Consider the following 14,719-nt stretch of genomic DNA (forward strand, 5'->3'; position numbering starts at 1 on the left):
AGAGGTCCTGGGATGATCGCTGAGAACCCCCGAAAATTCTTGTGGAAAACCTACTTTTAGGAGCCTGCCAGGGCCACTGACTGATGATTAACCACTGCAAGCCCGGAAGAACTACCACCAGTGGCCACCAGGTAAGAAGACTTCTTCCCCTTTCCCTCACCCTGCATGGGCCCTGAAGGAGCCAGAGAAGCAGAGCATGAAAGGGAGGAGGGGCCCGGCCCGGAGAGGAACAGGACCCACATCCTCCCTCTCCCTGCCACTGGTCCCTGAGTGCAGGACAGGGGAAGGAGAATCTTTGAAGAGAAGGCAAGACTGAAGCTTCGATTCTGACTGAATCAGTGTCCACTCAGCTGGATCAAATGCCCTGTGGGTCCCACCTTATCCAGACGGGCCTAGTCCAGCCACTGGAGGAACCACAACCTTCCCTTCATCCACAGCTTTTCCTTCACCTGCCTGTGTGAGTCCAGAACTTTTAAGTGTTTTTTTCTTCCTACGCTCACCTACTTGGAGAGGCCCTACCCAGCTGTTCTGTTTTTGGCTTGACTGTGTTTTCAGGGCAGGGGGACCCCAGATGGAGGGGATCTGAGGAGCCATATCCCCACAAGACTGTCAGAGAACAAGTGAAGCCCAAGACACACCCAAGACTCTAACCCAGAACAGGGTATTGGGCGTGGGGCTCTGGGGATGAGAAAGGTTTTGAAAGGAGGGAGGCCTGTCTCGGATGCTTCTGGGATTGGGCTGGGCAGTGGCTGGCTGGCTCTGGGGCCAGCTCATGGGGTGCCGCCTCCGTCAGCAAGACGGCCATGCTCATAGGTCCAGCTGTTCCCAGGGGAGTGTTCAGGCAGCTCTCTGCTGCTGCTGCTCTGGCTTCGGAGACACACTCAGAGGTACATGCTGCCCTAAAGGCCACCCCTGGGCTAGAAGTACTTCCTGAGGCCTCAGAATCTTTTTCCAACGGCACTGCGTTCAGAGAGCTGGAGGAAGCAGAAGGCTGTCATTGGCTGCTTAGGAACTGACCCCGTATTACATTTCCTCGCCATCCCCTCCCCAAAGTAGGGGAATCGTGAGGATGCCATATGGGCCTCTATGCAACAATGGACAAATGGTGAAGTAGATCCCCTTCGGGGATGGGGTCACTGATATGAGGTCCTGGGTTTCAGAGAGACCAAGCACCTCGCTGTGGGCATGACTCCTGCTCCATGTCGTCCATGGCGTCCTTCAGGCTCCAGCCACGTGGCTCTGGCAGCAGGGCACAGAGTAAGCCAGCCCCGATGGGGAGGCTGCCGTAGATGAGCATAGGGAGGGCCGTGTGGTACTCACCCAGCAGGGTCACGAGTGGCGTGAGGATGCCCCCGATCCTCGAGAAAATGCCCACCAGCCCCATGCCCGTCTGCCCGCACAAAGGTGAGTGCAAGCCGAGAAGACCCGGCCCCCGCTGGGCCACAGCTCCACCCCAGCTCACTTCCTTGGAAGCACCCCAGTGTCTCATCTGGTCTCCACAGGCCTGCAGAGTCTCCAGGCCCGTGCAGTCCAGCCAGCCTTCCTGCCCCCTCCTCCTGCACTTCCCCGAGTCCTACTGCTTTTGCCACCTCCAGGCCTCTCTGTCTGCCTGCTGTGCTCCTGCTCACCTATTGAGTCTCAGATCAAAGGCTGCACCTCCTGACCACCTCCCATCCCCACCGGAGTCTTCCTTCTGAGCCATTCATCAAACTTGGGACTTACTCCATGTTCCAGTCCTGACAAGGCCAGGGTGTGGCCCCTCCTGTATCTGCCCTCCGCTGCTCTCCTCTGCTCTCCACTGACCCCATCCAGCCTTGGACCCCATCCAGCACTGCTGCCCCAGAGCCAGCTCCGTAAGCTCACTGGGGAACAGCAGTAAGGGCAGAGGAGGGGTGGCCAAAATCAGGGTCTCAGGAGCAGAGGAACAGGAGTTGCACCTGCAGTCCTTACCTGATGACAGTGGGGAAGAGCTCAGCAGACTACACGTAGGAGATGGTAAATCCGGCCGCCGTGGCGAACTTCCCCACCAGAGCCATCACAGTACCTGGGGAGCTGGGGGTGTCGGAACAGATCCAGGGCATCCCCCGAGGGGCCCGTCTTCTCTGGGACCATCCGGGAGGGAGGTGCAGAGTGAGGGGCCAGGCAGGCCGGGCCGTGTGGTCAGATCAGGGCAGGGCTGGCCCAGCTACTGCAAGTACCTGGCTCAGGAGCTCGGGGAAGAGTTTTCGCTTGTTGACCGAGGCCACCCTCTGGATCGGTTGTTTAGCCTCCTCTACCCTCCCCCGGGTCAGGAGCCACCGTGCAGATTCCGGCAGAGCCCTGTAGGTCGGGCTGTGACCCTGGGGCCTGGACCTGGGCCTCCCCACTCCCCCAGGAGCCTCCCCGCTGTCCCAGTGCACACTGACCCCACAGGTTCGCTCTCCCAGACACCTCTCTGGACACGTAGCCAACCGAGGGGCAGCTTGCCTGGGAAGTATCTCCTCACCAGAAGTAAAGGAAGAGCGGAAGACAGGTGCAGCGCCACCCATCTGGAAGAGCCTCCAGCTCTGGACGCCATGGGTGAGTCCTGCAAGGGCCATCTGCTCCATGGAGAAGGTACACTGGGCCAGCACCACAGCCTGAGTTCTCCACCAGGGCCCCACCCACTCTGCAACTGTGAGAACACTGAGTCTGAGGCTGGCCCGGACCCTGCCCTCTCACTCCCTGCCATGGCTAGATGCCACCAGGTCAGGGGCTGTGGTCCTGGCCCGGTACAGGGAGCGCTGGTGCCATCACATTAGGTGCGGGGAGTTGAGTGGGCCCCACCGGCAGCGTGGGAACGTGGCCACCCAGACCCCAAGGCCTCGCTCTGCGGCTGATGGCACGGGGCCCAGATACCCACGTAGGGTGACACTGCTGAAGTTATATCCAACGACGGCCGTGGCCACAGCAAAGCGCAGGGCCGTGTAGAGCTCAAAGCCGGGCACAAAGGCTGCGGCCATGCCAAGGATGGCGAAGAGTAGCAGCTGCACCAGGATAGTGGCCTCGCGGCCAATCCTGGGGTAAGAAGGGGGCAGGTTGAGGAGGGAGTCTGTCTGAGGGGAAGGAGGGAGACCCAGCCCCCGGCCCTGCCCTGGGTGCTCTGTCTGCGGGAGGGTGCAGGGCCCCACCTGGGAGCCCCATTGCGGGGAGACAGGGCCTTACCTGGAGACCAGTGAGAGGGGCACGTGGTGGGGAGGAACGAGACCCTGGGCCAGGAACCCAAGAGCGTGCTGGGTTGGGGGAGCTGGTCAAAGTTCTTACCAGTTACAGAGGGGCCCGACGATGAGCGCCCCAGTGAGGAGCCTAGCCAGGTCCACCGACTGGGAGGTGTCCTTTGGATGCTTCCGACCACAGACCAGGTTCAGCTGAGGCAGACACATGCAGATGTGAGTCTAGGGGCAGCGAGGGCGAGTCCTTTACCAGCCAGCCCACCCACCACAAACCTCTCAGGACAGAAGTGGGGCAAGCAAGGCATCCCAGGGCACCAGCGTGAACTCAGGGTGCACAACACGATACTTAGAAGTGTAAAGGGAAACACTGGGACCCTCAACATCTGCTTCCTATCAAACTACCAGCTCCAGATGGTTCACGCAATTTTTTTCAGTGACACCATATCTGTGTGAAGTTGTGCTTTTGGAAGTTACTACGAAAAAAAGCAAGCACCATGTGAAACTCAATGTGGAACAGAAAATGAGGGTGGCGGGGTTCAAGGATCAAGACGTTTTGCAGTTCCCAGTACATCCTATTAGGAAGTAATTGCACGTTAGGATGAAATAAAAGTGTTTTCTTTTGATTCGTGTGTATTTTTTTTTAAACAGCTGCTGAGTTATTAGTACATAAATCCTTCTTAAGTTGTTTGTTTTTTGTCATTGTTGTTGTTTTGGGTTGCACTACGCGGCATGTGGGATCTCAGTGGGATCACATGGGATCCCTTAGAGCAGGGATCGAACCCGTGCCCCCTGCAGTGGAAGCATGGAGTTTTAACCTGGATCGCGAGGGAAGTCCCCCTTCTTAAATTGTTTGGAACAAATTACTTAATATGTGAAACTTTTAGGTATTTTTTTGTCCTGGAGATGCCAAGTAAAATTATTGACCCACTAAGAATGTACAGTTTGGGAACCTCTGACAGTCGTTAACTGCTTCTTCCTGACAAATGGGGCCTCTTTCCCACAACCATGGCACCCCTGTGACCTGCTTGGGCCTTTCCAACTTTTCCCAACTGGCTGCAGAACCCCCCTGAAACTCCCATCATTCACAGGCAGTCAGAATCCTAAGGAGCCCTCACACACTCCTTGAGGAAAGAGATTAGGATGGAGGAATGTGCAGGCCTGCACACACACGGACACACACACAGACACATACACACACGATGTGAGGAGGACAACCCACCTGGAGACTCACAAAGAGAACTTGACAGACCGGGAAACCAAGTGATGAAAATATGGGTGTCCATACAAGTCTGTACACTCGTCTACTGCAATGTGCACATAACAATAAGTGCACGTGACTGATATTCCCCACCTCCATCTGTGGGCCCCGCAGTGAGTTTTATGCCCCTCTGCACATAGCTCAGCTCCATATGTTTATGAGGGTATCATGACACGAGCTGTTCTCCAGAGCTCACAGAGGTAGCTTCACAACAATATTAATGCTTTTTTTTTAAAAAAAAATAAATTTATTTATTTAATTTTTGGCTGCGTTGGGTCTTTATTGCTGCGCGCGGGCTTTCTCTAGTTGCGGCGAGCGGGGGCTACTCTTCGTTGTGGTGCGTGGGCTTCTCATTGCGGTGGCTTCTCTTGTTGTGGAGCACGGGCTCTAGGAGCGCAGGCTTCAGTTCTGGCACACGGGCTCAGCAGTTGTGGCGCACGGGCTTAGTTGCTCCGCGGCATGTGGGATCTTCCCGGACCAAGGCTCGAATCCGTGTCCCCTTCATTGGCAGGCGGATTCTCAACCACTGCGCCACCAGGGAAGCCCCTGTTAATGCTTTTTGAGCGCTTACTCTGGATTGGATAATGCGCCACATGTTTTACGTGCATTATCTCATTTAAAAATTTTATTTATTTATTTTGGCAGCGCCAGGCCTTAGCTGTGGCACACAGGATCTTCACTGCAGCATGCAGGATCTTCAGTTATGGCATGCTGACTTCTTAGTTGTGGCATGTGGACTCTTAGTTGTGGCATGCAGACTCTTAGTTACGGCATGCATGCGGGATCTAGTTCCCTGACCAGGGACTGAACCCGGGCCCCCTGCATTGGGAGCGTGGAGTCTTACCCACTCGACCACCAGGGAAGTCCCATCTCATATAATTCTGACAACGATCCTTGACTTATTATTATATTCCCCCAGGGGTCCCCAATTCCTGGGCTGTGGACCGGTACCACTCTACAGCCTGTTAGGAACCAGGCTGCACAGCAAGAGGTGAGCGGCGGCGAGCAAGCGGAACTTCATCTGCCACTCCCCATCACTCCCCATCTCTCGTGTTACCGCCTGAATCATTCCCCCAACACCCCCCGCCCTCTCTGTGGAAACACTGTCTTCCACGAAACCGGCCCCTGGTGCCAAAAAGGTAGGAGACTGCTTTATTCGTCTAAGGGAGAAGAGGTTAAGCAGCTAGTCCTGGCAGTGACTGAAACTGGATGGTAGTGAGTGAAACTGAGGGAAAGCTAAGGTAATGTTTCCTGAGTGAAGGAATGAGTGAATAAAGGAAGGAACTAATACCTTCAGTCAGATGAGTAGCCAATCTCCATTAGTTAACTAACCTTTAGCAAAAAATTAACCAACTCAGGAGACAGCATTTTGCTCCTAGTTCTGTCCTGAAGGACAACTGTTAATTTTATTTTTATTTTTAAAAATTAATTAATTTTATTTTTGGCTGCGTTGGGTCTTCATTGCTACCCTCAGGCTTTCTCTGGTTGTGGTGAGCAGGGGCTACTCTTCATTGCAGTGCGTGGGCTTCTCATTGCGGTGGCTTCTCTTGCTGTGGAGCACGGGCTCTAGGGCATGTGGGCTTCAGTAGTCGTGGCACGTGGGCTCAGTAGTTGTGGCTCACGGGATCTAGAGCGCAGCCTCAGTAGTTGTGGCGCACGGGCTTAGTTGCTCCGCAGCATGTGGGGTCTTCCCGGGCCAGGGCTCGAACCCGTGTCCCCTGCATTGGCAGGTGGATTCTTAACCACTGCGCCACCAGGGAAGTCCAACAACTGTTAATTTTATAACTGTTAACTTTAAATATATATCAAATGATGAATGGATTGCCCCTGAGAATGAAGTGCAGCAGGACCAGGTACTTGAACTTGTTCCACCCAGTTCTATCCTGTTTGCTTTTTGTCCAGCTACCACAGATTGCTTTGTAGTTAAACATTATTTAAAATAAATAATAATGAACAAAGGCCTGCTGCTGTCAGCCTCTGGAGTCAGAACTGAGTCACTCTGTGTGACTCTGAATCTGTTAGCTGATCTGCTGGTGTCTTGGTTTCCCACGTACAAAATGGGGATGAAATACATTCCATAGTATCGCCAGATAGGATTAAAGGAATTAACACATGTAGCATGCTTAGCACAGTGGCTGTGCTAGGTCAGCAAATGTTAGCTCAGCTGAGGCTGTACTGGCCCCTGTGCCATGAAGCACACAGCTGGTGACACAGGCATCTCAGACACAAGGGGTGGTCATACTCTAAAGGCATGAGTGCTGAGCCATGGGACTCCTCCAAGGCTGCCACCCCTGCTTAGTGGACACCATTCACTACCTCCCTGAAGTTGAGATATCCCCTATCTTATCAAATCCTCATTCTAACTCCATGAAGGCTTATCATTCCCTCTGTTTTGCAGCAAAGACAGAGGCTTAGAGAGGTGCCAAGACCTACCCAAGTTCATGTGCTGGTGTCATGTTGCAGATGGAACAGAGATGAAGAGGGCTCCAACTTGGGACACCAGTTGTCAACCTTCCCAGCCCTAATGCCTACAGTGGATGGTTCTGTCTGGGGCCTGCCCCGGTGGCCCGCAGCATCCCACCCCCATTTCCTGGAGCAAAACCCATCACATTTCCCTTCCACTGTTCCAAAACCATCAATGACTCCCTTTGGTCTCTAGGAGACAGCCCCAATTCCTCAGCATTGTATCTGAGACCCTTTAAGAGTTGGCTCTTGCCTTTTCTCAACCCCTTTTGTATGTGAGAATTGCTCACAGGGGCCAGGCATTTTCGTGCTCCAGACCCTAGAAATGGCTATTCTCTCTGCTTCCCCTTCCCTCCCATTGCTTCCTTCTGTGGTCCCAGGACGGATCACACTGTTGTTGCTATTCACTGATGGTCTAGTTGCCTCCCTATTCAGAGGTTCGTGTGGACAGGGCTGGGAGTCATTTTCTCTTTTTCCAAGGATGGGCACCCAGGAAATGCTGGACAGGTAGGTTGAGAAGGAGAAATGTACTCTGTCCTTCATGAGCACACTGCCTATAAGGAAATATATTATTTTCTTCTTAAATTCGGATTGTTTGTATTTCACTTTGCATATGAAGTTGCTGGTTATAATAAGGAAACTTGGGATGTCACCTCAGAGGAGTCCTCAGCCTGTAGCAGAACCCCTGCTTGTTGACTGGAAACCAAGGTGCATACCTCACACAAGGTAGCCCCAGAGTTTGGGGTTGTCATGTGGTTCAGGGCACAAAGTACCAAAAGTGTACATTGCCCTGAGAGTCGCAGTTCTTGGGAGGGTGGATCCCTGGGAGCATGTCAGGGAAAGGCCAGAGGTCCAAGGTCCCACCCCAGGGTCAGCAAAGACTAAGTTGGTGACTGAGGATAAAGAGAGAGGCCCCCAATCCTTGAGAACATCCCATTCATTCCCATAACCTGCCCAGCCCTATCCCAGGCACACCAAGTCCCTGCTGCTTCCCAGACACATCACCTGCTTCCTGTTGCCAGGCCTTCCTTTTGCTATTCTCTGTCTACAAAGGCCTTCCCCTCTTCTACATCAATCTTATTCTGGTCCCTGGTGCCCAGTTCACATACCAACTCCTTCAGGGAGTTGCCTGCCCATTCCCTCCCCAGGAGGAAGCAAATTCTAGCCTTAGAGCCCATCTAGCCCTTTGTCCCTCAACAAGGAGCCCAGATGTTCTCAGAGAAGGTGAATAGGGTGCCTCTGTTCTCTGTTCCTTGCATAGTTAATACTCAGAAGCTGTTGGCTAAATATAATTGCATGAACAGACCAGCAAAGGCTGTGCATTAAGACCTGGAGTTGGCTCCAAGCACTCTGGAAGTCTGCCTGGGCTGTAAGGATGGTGACATTTGGCCAGATGGGCAGAGAGTTTATGAGCACATGTAGAGGAAGACACCTCCACGACATCTAAGGACCGATGAAGACCAGACCTAACACGGGTGGGATACTGGGGAGACGATGGAGGGGGCACTGAGGGTCAGACCAGTCTAGGCTGGGCTAGATCCAGGGGCTGGCAGAGTTCAAAGGCGACCTACTCCCCCTGTGGGGTGGAATGAGGGGGAGGGTCAGGAAGAAGGCAGGAGGACACATCCTCAGGCTGCCACGGTTCTGGAGGCAGGTATATGGTCACATATTAAGAGGTGAATGTTTAGTCTCGGGGCTCAAATTGCCCTCCACAGAGGTTCAGGATTTGCCACCATTAAGGTGAGAGCTGCACAGATCCCCAACCCCTGCCCCTCAGGCTTCTGGACTATGTGCTCTTTCCCATGCCTGCAGGGAACTGGGCAGCAGGTGCCCCGAATGAGAGAGTCCCCGCTCCATCATCAAGTCTTTATGTTGCCCTCGCCAAGTCATCTCCCCATTCTGTGCTCAACCCCACTGTCTGGGAAGCAGCCTTTCTTGCTCTGAGGTGGTTGGAGTGGGGAACTTTCTATTGATCTGCCAGGGTCCCTCCTACGAGAATGGAGTTAGCAGGAGCAATTGCCCAGTTATGTGCAGGACAGTCCTAGAGTCCTGGGTGTCCTTCAGGATCTAAGAGGCAGGCAGGCACGCAGGAGGAGATCTAGAGAGAGAGGCTGAAGGCAGGAAGCTCGAGGCAAGCAAGCAGGAAGGCAGACGAGTGGACAGGGAAGGGGTAGCATCAGAGGGTTAGTTAAATGCAAAGATCGGTAAGCAGGCAGACATGCAGAGGTGGACGGAAAGACAAAGGCAAATGGACAGGCAGATGGGAACATGGGGGAGAGAGAGAGAGAGGCATGAGGACAGGAGAACAGGAGAGACAAGAAGGAGGGCCACTGGGCAGACAGGCAGCGGGACAGATAAAAGCACAGGCAGAGATGAATGGACAGATGGACAGACACCCTGGACAAAGGAAATGGATGGAGAGGTAGATGAGCCAACAGGCAGAGGACAGAGAGCAAAACAGGCGGACCCACCGTCATTCAGGCATGGGGTGCAGGGGCAGCCACAGAGGCAGCCACACCAGAGACTGAGGGCACGGGGTCGGGCAGACGAGCTGACGGACTCAAAAGAGGTGGAAAGATAGGCCAAAGGGCAGCCTTACCTCATTCTTTAGGGATAGGGGCCTCCCGCAGGATAGACCCAGCCCGCCTCGCAAGGCTGTGTCTCACTGAAGCTGTGGCTGAGGATGTCCTCCAGGCTGGCACCGTCGGGGGGTGGCCGGAACAGGAGGCAGGGCTCAGGGCTGCCTGCAGCATCCACAGGCACGCTCGGCACTGGCTGCTCAGCAGCGCTCAGGGTCAGAGTCCGGTTCTTGACCCAGGCCGCTGAACAGTGGTGGGCCTCATCCAGGCCCATGAAGACCTGGGTGAACATGCAGAACGCAGTCAGGAAGTTGGGGACACGCAGCAGTATCAGCAGCTGTACCTGGAAGCGACCAAAGCTGCCAATGTCAGCCGGGACCTGGGCAAAGGGAGCCACGGTCACTGGTTACCGCCTCCTTAGCTGGGGCCACCAGACAGCTCTGCAGCTCGCTCTGGGGCACGGGCTCCTCGGGGCAGTGGCGGTGCTGCGTTACTGTTTAAAACAGCCCTGCCTGTCCCCACCTGTCACGCCTCAGCTCCCCAACTCTGGTCTAGGAATGACAGAATATGATGAAAAGATAGTCCACTCTGACTTGGAGGATCCGAGGATGTTTTATGGACTGTGTGACAGGCACCACAAGAGGAACTTCTCAGGCCTGGCACACAGCAGTGAGCTTTAGCCAAAAGTTACATGGTATACAGGGACAGCACCCCCTCTAACTGCAACATCCTCTACAATTCACACCAGTGCAAACCCCTCCCATTACGATAAGAGTCCAAACTCTGAGAGTCATTTCAGCGCGACAAGGCAGTTGCTACTACACTGCGCCGCGGGGGATAAGTCAGTGGAGCAGCAAGGACCCAGCCTGCACATTAACTTGGCCAACAGCCCAACCTGGTCTCTTGACCCTGAAGTTATTTTCTACTGCAGGGTCTCTAGCATGTGGTGGTATGCAACAGCAGTCAATCCAAGGGTAGTATGAAGGTCAGGAGACCCACCAAGGGCATAAATGCCTTTCCCTTCAGCAGCAGAACTAACCAGTGCATCTTGATCTCTATCTAATCAAGGAAGGAACCATTAACACCCTCCCAAGACAGAAACAGATGCAAAAGCTGCCCAAGGGTAGCCCAACCACCCTGAGCAACCTTGGTGAGCACAGAGGGACAAAGGACAAAGCCCGAGCCCCCGCTGTGGAAGCCCCCCTATTTGGGGGTCAGTCCTATGACCCTGCTGGAGTCGAGGTTGGGATGGGGCACGGCATGGGGGCTGGCAGGTCAGGATTCTTACAGGACAGGAGGCTAACAGAAGGCAGGACCTCTGACAACAGGAACCTCCCAACAATGAAAGCCCCCATCCTTTTTCCCTGGGGGGAGTCTCACTGCAGGTAGACCCAGGGCTTGGAAGGCATCTAGTTCAATCATAGGAGGTGGGGAATGGTGGGATTAAATAGAGCATTAGGGAAAAATACACGCTTGGGTATCACATTCACATTCACATATTTGCTTGGTAAGCATCGGAAAGCCTTTTTGTGTTTTGATTTTGAAACACTTTGAGATAAGAGATGGGCAGAGGAGCATGGGTGAAGGGAAGGCAAGGCAGCAAGGTTGTGCGGGGCAGTTCCTGATACAGTGTGCCTACATCCGTGGCCTGCTAGCACGGGGGGAGGGTCCAGGTAGGGCAGACGCTGGAAGGCAGAGGCAAGGGTCCGCAACCCTGCCTAAGGAGAGGACATTCCTCTCTGCCCCCTCCCAAACTCCCCACCAAGCTCCCCACTGTCCCCAGCCCCACCTCTCCTTCCTCACCCACCTCGCTTGCGTGTTCTTGTCCTCAGCATAGCCTTCGCTGAATTGCCAAGAAAGCAGACGCTACTAGTTGCTGCTGCTCACTGTGGCGTTCACATTATGGGGAAAACTGAGGTGGAGACAGGAGCCTGGGCTCAGTCCTCATCATCTTTTCACTCCGATCAGGGTAAGGATTTCAGCTCTAAGGCTCCAAGGGGACTGGAGGTAGGAGGCAGGGAGCTTGGTCTCCACCACTGATTCACTGTGACCCGCAGTCTGCTCCTTCTACCCCTCTGGCCTCTATTTCTGCATCTGTGTATAAGGAAAGCTTGAACTAGATGCTCTCTAAGGATCCTTCCATTTCTTGGTGTAGGATTCTAAAACACAGATAGATAAATGATGAGGAGATGCTGATAGAAGAGTGAGACTCAACCAAAGACCTTCCATAGTTGTAACTATGATCCCCAAATGCCGCTGGCTTCACTGCCCTCCCAATTGCCCCAATCTTAATTTCTTGATTAACTTATCTGTTCTCCTAACCCTCCCCCCGACCCCACCAGTCTGCCAAAGGCTCCCCATGATGCTTCAAAGCCTAAAACTGGCTCCCTTCTTTGAGGGAGTCCTCCCAGGAATACTGTAACCCCAGGGACCTGTGGTCTCACTGACCTGGGAGGATGAGCTCAAAGGAGCGTATGTGCTGCTCTCTGGCGTCCCCGAGCAGTCTCGTCACATCCAGTGTCCTCTAGGAGACTGCAGGGTAGGACGGGGCTGCCTCTGGCCCTTCAGGGAGAGCCTGCAGCCTCTCTCTCTCCTCTTCCCCTCCTTGTACCTGCCTTCAGTAAAGGGCAAAACTAAGACCAAAGAGAGGTGTAACAAGAGTGTTCTAACCACTGGAGCTAAACTGAATGGACACACGTCCCTGGCAATCAACTGTCCACGGGGTAGAGGCCGGTGTTTGTGCATATGGTGGGAGGAGGGGAAGGTACTCCCCAAACATCACCTACAGGGATGCACTGGATGGTGTCTCAAACCTCTTCCAAATTTGAGAACAACTCTAGTAGATAAAAACAGGGGATAGGCATTCTGGTTTCTGGTCCAGGATGTAAACAGCTTGGAAACTGTTACTGTGTTCTAGCAGGTAAAAAGCTGAACAAACTGAAAAATCAACAACTCTTCTGTCAGAGGAGTGAGGTCACAGGGCAAACTGCTATCCCTTGAATTGGAGCTAGACAGGTAAATACAGAGAACTATAACTTCTTGGAGCAGAAATCCACAAACTCAAACTTCCACAGGAACCAGTATCACAGTGGGAAAATCCGACTGTAATTGACAGACTGCTTGGGGGCTCAGGGTAGATAAGGTGAGAACAGCCAACACAGTGCTGGAGAAGGACAGAGATGCAGGACTGAGAATACCTGACTTCAACCTTGACTATAAAGTACTCAAGGCTGTGTGGTACTGGCAAAAGATTACACACATAAATCAATGGAACAGAACAGAGAGCCCAGAAAGAAACTCACAGATTCAACTGATCAAAGAACAATACAATACAACAAATGGTGCTGGAACAACTAGACACAATAAAGTGAATTTTTTTGCTTCCTAGGGCATATAAAAGTTATGTTTAGGGGCTTCCCTGGTGGCGCAGTGGTTGAGAGTCCGCCTGCCGATGCAGGGGACACGGGTTCGTGCCCCGGTCTGGGAGGATCCCACATGCCGCGGAGCGGCTGGGCCCGTGAGCCATGGCCGCTGAGCCTGCGCGTCCGGAGCCTGTCCTCCGCAACGGGAGAGGCCACAACAGTGAGAGGCCCGCGTAACGCATAAAAAAAAAAAAAAAAAAAAAAAAAAAAAGTTATGTTTAGGGACTTCCCTGGTGGCTCAGTGGTTAAGAATCTGCCTGCCAATGCAGGGGACATGTGTTCGAGCCCTGGTCAGAAGATCCCACATGCCGCGGAGCAACTAAGCCTGTGTGCCACAACTACTGAGCCCGCGAGCCACAACTACTGAGCCCGTGTGCCGCAACTATTGAAGCCTGCGCGCCTAGAGCTGGTGCTCTGCAACAGGAAAAGCCACCGCAATGAGAAGCCAATGCACGGCAACGAACAGTGGCCCCTGCTTGCTGCAACCAGAGGAAGCCCGTGCGCAGCAACGAAGACCCAACGCAGCCAAAATATAAATAAATAAAAATTTTAAAAAGTTATGTTTATACTGTAGTCTCCTAAGTGTGCAAGAGTATTCTAAGAAAACAATTACATACCTTAATTTAAATTACATACCTTAATTTAAATTACCTTCATTAAATTACATACCTTAATTTAAAAATACTTTATTGCTAAAATATGCTAACCATCATCTGACAACAAAGAGTTGCCACAAACCTTCAATTTGAAAAAAAAAATGCAGTAGTTGTGAAGCAGAAATAAAGCAAACAGCAATAAAACGAAGTCTGCCTGTATACAAAGAACACTTAAAACTCAACAATAAGAGAACAACCTGATTAAAAGTGGGCCAAAGACCTAAACAGACACCTCGCCAAAGAATAAATACAGATGGCAAAGGAGCATGTGAAAAGATGCTCAACACACTGTCATCAGGGAATTACAAATTAAAATAAGATACCACTACACACCTAGTAGAATGGCCCAAATCTAAAACAGTGACAACGCCAAGTGCCGGCGAACACGTGGAGCAACAGGGACTCTCATTCACTGCTGGGAATGCGAAACGGCACAGCCACTCTGGAAGACAGTAGGTGGTTTCCTAAAAAACTAGACCTACTTTTACCATACAATCTGCCATTGGGCTCCTTGGTAATTTACCCAAAGGAGTTGAAACATACCCACATAAAAACCTGCACACAGATATATATAGCAGCTTTATTCATAACTGTCAAAACTTGGACACAGCCAGTAAGTGAATGGATTAATAAACTGTGGTATCCAGGCACAGAATATTAGCACTAAAAAGAAATGAGCCATCAAGTCACAAAAAGACACGGAGAGACCTTAAACGCATATTACTATGTGAGAGAAGCAGTTTTGAAAAGGCTACATATTGTATGATTCTAACTATATGACATTCCAGAAAAAGCAAAACTTTGGGGACACTGAAAGACTCAGTGGTTTCCAGGGACTAGAGGGGAGGGAGGGATGAACAAGAAGGGTACAGAGGATTTCTGGGCAGTGAGACCATTCTCTATGAGACCATGACGATGGGTACACATCACTGTGCGTTTGTCCAAACCCATAAAATATACAACAGCAAGAGTGAACCCAAATGTATACTATGGGCTTCGGCTGACAATGAAGCGCCAGTGTAGGTTTACTGATTGTAGCGCATGTACCACTGCAGTGCAGGATGCCGACAGTGGGAGAGGCTGTGCGTGTGTGTGCGGTCTGGGGGTATATGGGAACTCCGTGTATTTTCTGTTCAATTTTGCTATGAAA

The 14,719-nt window shown here is 52.4% G+C and overlaps 1 protein-coding gene across 1 annotated transcript; it reads right to left on the bottom strand.

Annotated features, from left to right (window-relative positions):
• Positions 1 to 5: 5 nt before the first annotated feature.
• Positions 6 to 10,538, bottom strand: SLC22A13 (solute carrier family 22 member 13). The gene is given in 12 exon segments (XM_032648895.1): positions 6 to 974; positions 1,179 to 1,390; positions 1,938 to 2,045; positions 2,047 to 2,113; positions 2,200 to 2,319; positions 2,486 to 2,510; positions 2,513 to 2,653; positions 2,882 to 3,036; positions 3,283 to 3,386; positions 9,512 to 9,540; positions 9,543 to 9,870; positions 10,491 to 10,538. Coding segments are annotated over 12 exon segments (1,665 nt in total). The 3' UTR covers positions 6 to 646.
• Positions 10,539 to 14,719: the final 4,181 nt, after the last annotated feature.

This window comes from Phocoena sinus, chromosome 11 (genome assembly GCF_008692025.1).
Source record: "Phocoena sinus isolate mPhoSin1 chromosome 11, mPhoSin1.pri, whole genome shotgun sequence".
Classification (NCBI taxonomy): Eukaryota; Metazoa; Chordata; class Mammalia; order Artiodactyla; family Phocoenidae; genus Phocoena; species Phocoena sinus.